The 6,300-nt window shown below is 24.2% G+C and overlaps 1 protein-coding gene across 1 annotated transcript; it reads left to right on the forward strand.

Annotated features, from left to right (window-relative positions):
* Positions 1-660: 660 nt before the first annotated feature.
* On the forward strand, positions 661-3,872 carry LOC127284841 (basic phospholipase A2 nigroxin A-like). The gene is made up of 5 exons (XM_051310534.1): positions 661-788; positions 1,056-1,107; positions 2,681-2,818; positions 3,205-3,317; positions 3,510-3,872. Exons 1-5 carry the CDS (start codon positions 710-712, stop codon positions 3,749-3,751), a joined length of 624 nt encoding a protein of 207 aa, XP_051166491.1. The 5' UTR covers positions 661-709; the 3' UTR covers positions 3,752-3,872.
* Positions 3,873-6,300: the final 2,428 nt, after the last annotated feature.

Raw genomic sequence — 6,300 nt, forward strand, 5'->3', positions numbered from 1 at the left:
GCTGAAAACTTATATTATTATAGTAATTTTATTGCAATTGTTATTAGATTTTTTTAGGTTAGGAGAGAAATTTTAAAAAACTATTTTTAATTAAACAAATTTTAGGCTAATTAAATAACTTAATAAGTTTTATAATTTCTTTTTAAGTTACTTTTAAATAAAATAGTTTTTAAACTAACTGGAAAACTATTATGAAAATAAATGTTACCTTTTGAGGTTATGTTGTACCCGACTTATTTAAACAAATTTTTTTAGTTATAACTAAAGTTTTTTTTTTTTTTTTTTAATTTTTTCCTTTTTTCGACATGCGGAATAGGAAGTTTTGTTAATTTTTGTTTATTCTTAAACAAAACTTTATTTCGTCAGAAACGAGCTTTGACGTCAACAATATTGTTAATTTATTATTAATTTACCATAAACCAAATACAAAATTTAAAAATCATCAAAAATAATGTCAATAATGTCAAATAGATTTGATATATTTAACGTCGAAGTATTTAAAATTTTTCAATGCGTTTAATAGTCAAAAGCAAATAATTTAACAGCTGGTAACAAATTTTCAATACAAACATGAATTTTTATCATAATTTACATATTATAGAACGATATGTATATATATATATAACGGAAAATCATAATAAATTTAAGTTTTAAACAATTAACGAATTAAAAATTTTAAGTACTACAATTATAGAAACATTTGGCAAAAATGTTTAAGTTAAGCATTGTTCATTTTCTTGTAATTTTTACATTTTCAAATTTTAATCAAATCAAAGGACATGAAAATGGTAAAGTATACAAATTATTTAAAAAAAAAAAAATATGTTTGAATTAATTAATAAAAGTACTAATACAATAAATTTTCAAAATAAAATAATACCAGTAATTCTTGTTTTTTTGCTAATTATTATTTTGTTTATAGTTTTGAAAATTTCATTTTGTATTCAAGTATTTTGTTCATAATAATAATAATAACATTTCAAATAAATAAAAATCTAAATTTTGAAAATGAAAAATTATAATTTTTTTTACTAATAAAAATATAATGTTCTTAGCATTTGAAGATGGCGATTATGAACATGGACTAAATCAAAATGTAACCTTATCGTAAGTATTTATTTATCTTCATTAATTAAAAAAAAAATAAATTAAATTCATTACACTGATGTAATTTCTCGCCTTGGAGAAGGTCGATAAGCTTCCATAGCGTCATAATAAAGGGCCCAAAAAGGCGCGAATATTTAAAATAGTAACATTTTTACTCGCCTTTTAGTATAAATAAAAACGAATTTTTTTTTGGATTAAGAAAAAGTGCAAAAAACATTTAGAAAATATTTTTAAATACCAAGCAATATTTAACTATTTTACATATATTTCATTTTAGTGCAATAAAAGTGTTTGATTATTTTTCAAACCAACAATTTTTTTTTTTTATTTCAATTTAAAGTAAAAAAAACTTTTTTATCTTGAATCGAAATGTTTTTTATGCATATTATTTTCCTCATAACAAAAGGATATCCCTAAGATATCCTTAGGATATTCATATCAATGGTCGATATCCTAGAATGGTCCCCAGGATATCTTGGGATATCCATAGGATATCCCTAGGATATCCAAACCGCCGGTATGTGGGACATCAACAGGACATCCATAGGATATCCACAGGATATCCCTAAGACATCCACAAAATATCTATTGGAAATTATATCGCAGGATATCCATAGGATATCCTCAGGATGTCCGTGGGATATTCTTAGGATATTCACGGGATATTTAATATCTCAACATATATTTTTAAAGGTTAAAACTTATAAGCTAATATAATAAATAATAATATAATATAAAGAAAAATCTTATGAGCTTCTAATTTATTTTAAATGAAGATTTGAAATGCATTTTTCAAAGTTTTTAAATAAACTCATGTAGTTAATGTATATAATTAATATTAATAGTTATTTGTTATTTGCGGGGAAGAATTTATATTGTTTAAAGCCAATTTATTTTCTGACAATATTAAGCATATGAATAAAGGAATGAATCACGAATGAGAAAAAAATTAGTTAATAATTTTTCAAATTAAACAACTTTCTCGAAAAACAAGTTGCATTTTATTTTATTTATATAAAATTTAATTCACAGAATATTCTCACTCGTAGTCTCATAATTACTTTAAAAACAGTATCCTGAAAATATCTTCTTGACATCCAGAAGATATACTAAAAATATCTGTGGGATATCCTGACGATATCTATATGGGATATCCTGATGATATCTGTGGGATATCCTGATGATATCTGTGGGATATCCTGATGATATCTGTGGGATATCCTGACGATATCTATGGGATATCCTGACGATATCTATGGGATATCTGGAGGACATTTATGAAAGTCTATAGAGATATCCATAAGATATCCTGTGGATATCCTCAGATATCCATGGGATATCCAAACCGCCGATTTTTTGGATATCCTTAAGAGATCCTTTTGATATCCATAGGACATCCCTAGGATATCTGCGGGATATTATCAATATATCCCAAAATATCTTGTGTTATTAGGGTTATATCGATTTACATATACAAGCTCTCAAATATTTTCTCGTTTTTCGAGAATTACAAATAAAAAAAAAAAGTAATTTAAAGAAAAAATTAAAAAAAAATTTTTTTTTCAATATTTAGACGATCCAAAAGAGGAGTCGTGAATTTGTATTTAATGATGAAATGTGGCAATAACAAATGTAAACCATTTTCCTACAATGGACATGGTTGTTTTTGTGGAAAAGGAGGCTCTGGAATACCTGTAGACGATATTGATAAGTACGTATAGCAAAAAAGCGAAATCATTTTTTCTTTCTATAAAACATATAAACTTATTTAAAAAATTTTTTTTTATTTTATTTATTATTTTTAAATCAATTTTCAAAATTATCTGTATAAAACACTGTAGAAAAGTTGTGAGACTTAACTATAAAAAATTATTTACTTATTTATATATAAATTTAAATTTGAAATAATTATCAATTATTTTTTATTTTAAAATCTTAATATGTGAAATATCAATTTCAAATATCATTTAAAATTACAATTATTGATATCTTATTATGCAATTATTAACAAAAAATTAATAAAATAAATTTTTAATTTATTCAATGAATTTTTTTTTTAATTTATAAAAATTAAAAATATGTAAACAATATTTGCAGATGTTGTAGAATGCATGATATATGCTACTCGAAAATTAATGTTTGTATTTCTTGGTTCTATTATTGCATGCCTTATGAATGGGAGTGCTCCGAAAAAGGAAAGCCAATTTGTGGTAAGTAAAAAAAAATTTCATTAACTTTAATTTTAAAAAAATAAGAAACTCATTCAAATTTGAATAAACTTAAAAAAAAAATTATATCCACTTTTCAAGAAATAGAAAACGTTTTTTAATTACAACTTTTAATTACAATGTTTTTTTAATGAATAAATTTTTTAACACATTAAATATTCAATTTTGTTTTAGATTATGAAAAAGAAAAAGACAATGGAAAATTGTCAATTGGTCAAGAATTGTGTAAATGTGATCGAGATTTTGCTTTATGTTTATCACAATTCTCTTGTCCAGAAGAAAAAGCCAAATGCATTCCCGGTCATGGAGAGAAGCAAATTAATGAAACACAAGAATTCATGACAAAGGAAAAGAAAAAATTATGTGATCAAAATGTGTGTCCCCGTATTAATAGCAAAAAAATGTTTGTTGTTTGAAATAGAAAAAAATCTTTTAAACAATTAAATAATTTTTTATTTATGTAAATATTTTATAAAAGCTTAAATTTGTCAAAAAATTTTGTAAAAATAAAAAAAAAAGAAAACAAATTTTAGAGTATTCTTAAGTTTTTTTTTTGTAGAAATTTTTTTTACCTTTTTCCTGTTTGAATGATTTTGAAAAACAATTTTCAATAATTTTTTGCGTAGTTTGTAAAATTTTTTTTCTATTATATTTTTTAGATTGTTTTTAATTTTGATTGTTGATTTAATTCTACTTACTTTTAATTAATAATTATGACAGATTTTTTATTAAAAATTATAGTTCCAGATTATGTGAGACCAATATTCTTGAAACCGATATTAAGATTATTTTGAATTTTAAAGGGAATCTTTTCTTCAATTGTTATTTTTAAGAAAATAATTTTAAAAACAGATAAAAAAAATTCGATATTTTTGAAAAAAAAAATTAATTAAATCCCCAAAATTTAAGTTCTTTATGATATATGATTCACTTTCAAAAACAATGTTTTTATCAATCTGAGAATTTGAGGGTATTTTTTGCTTAAATCAATTCAAGTTCTTTTTATATTACGATTTGGTTTTCTAACACACCCATTTTAAAACCGGAGAAAATAGGGCGTAAACTCTGGCCTATAAATCACTCAAGTCTTCATATATCTGAAAAATAAATAAATTGTCATTAATATTTTCGTTAAATTTTGAAAGAAATTTTAAATCATTTAAATTAAATATACCTATAGATATTTCTATACATTTAAATCTTATATAAATATATCACATATTTCTTTAAACAAAATATTTGTGAAAATATGTCTTCTTTAGATTTTAATAAACGAAAACAACTCTTTTAGAAGTGTCTGCAAAGCTGTTGTCAACAGACAAAAAGAATTTTCACCACGCAAGTGAAATCTCGAGCACGACATGCCATTTATGGTTCCAGAGAGTCGTAAATATCTGCCCCTTGTCCAACTGGGATAGTCTTTTGTGCAGTAAATCACTGCTACTCCTTCAAAGTGCATATACTATTGTATACATATAGATACCCGCAAAAGAATTAAAAGTTAAAAGTGTCCTAACTTTTTTTTTCTTTTTTTTTTTTTTTTTTTTAGCTTTGCGAGGTCACTCTCTCATATTTTTTAAAAACATTTTATACAAATCCCAATGGAGTTGTTCCCGCAGTGCGTGATGACGAGTAGTTGAATTGTCATGGATGAGAGGGATCGACAGGTTCCCAGGGTCAAAAATGTATATAAAATAAAAGGACCCCCTGATGATTTGCGGAACTTCCGTTTTTACGTCATATACATTATGTCCAAGTAATAAAAGAATCTTTGGTTCTTTTGCACATTATCGTGTTTGCTTCCTCAAGAGAAAAAAAAAAAAAGAGAAATACCCCAAAAGAATTCAGAGCCTTTTTCCCTCACTCTATAAAGAAGCATTTTGAGTGCAACCGCGTATATACTTTCTGAGGGATGTTTCGTGTTATAGGGGGTCTTTCAAGGTTTAATGTAATATTGCAAAGGGGCAATAAATAGCTAAGGTTTCAGAAACTATTTTCGCGAAAGCACCGCTTTTTTTTAAAAGGCGTGAACAGAAAGCAATTGTTGCGGTGAAAAAAAAAAAAAATAATTTTCTTGGAAATTTTATATATACAGAAAAATAGTCTCAAAATCATTTTTCTACGAGTATTTCAAAAAAAAAAATTTTAATTTAAGCTTCTAAAAAATTGGTATATCCTATAAATGTCACCGAAATCGTTGATTATAAATATGTATCTGATAGGAAAATTTAAAATTTAAGAATGTTGAATTCATATAATTCGCAAATTAGGAGTTTTTCGTATATTCAAACAAACAAAAAAAAGGGAATTTTTTATTATTCAAAATTAATTGAGTTCATAAAATAAATCTTAATGAATATTAGTTTTTTTTTTCTATATAGTATATAAATATTGGTAGAGAAAAAATACTGATATATAGCCAGCAGTAAAAGGGAAGTTAACTGGTTAAATTTACAGAGAAGCTAATTCTTATTAAGACCAGACAGCAATTTCATTGGATTTAAGGATGCAATAAAAAAAGTATATATATATATATATAGGTATTTGTATCGAAATTCGATTTGCATTTTATTTGTCTTTCACTATATAGACTGGAAATCGGTTTTTTGTTTTATTGTCATGGATTCCTTAAGCTTACGCCTTGCACTATTCAAGCCTTGATAGAAAATTATTATTACAATCACAATAAAAAGCACTCAAGTTTAATAGACCTTATAAAAGGGAGATATGGCAACAGTGAATCACCTTTTTTTCAAAGCAGTAGTAATTTATTAATTAAAAAAAAAAAAAATGTTGATTAAACTAATATTTATTAGTTATAAATTTTAAATAAATTTGGATGATTTTATTCAAAAGTTAAAATAACATCTGCTTCTAGCTGGCGTATCTATATAATTTTAAAGTTAATAATAATAATAATAACAAAAATAATAATATACATTCTTTAAAAAATATATTTAAGGAG

The sequence above is a fragment of the Leptopilina boulardi genome, unplaced genomic scaffold (genome assembly GCF_019393585.1).
Source record: "Leptopilina boulardi isolate dan_hultmark-lab unplaced genomic scaffold, ZJU_Lbou_2.1 LbouV2_327, whole genome shotgun sequence".
Lineage (NCBI taxonomy): Eukaryota > Metazoa > Arthropoda > Insecta > Hymenoptera > Figitidae > Leptopilina > Leptopilina boulardi.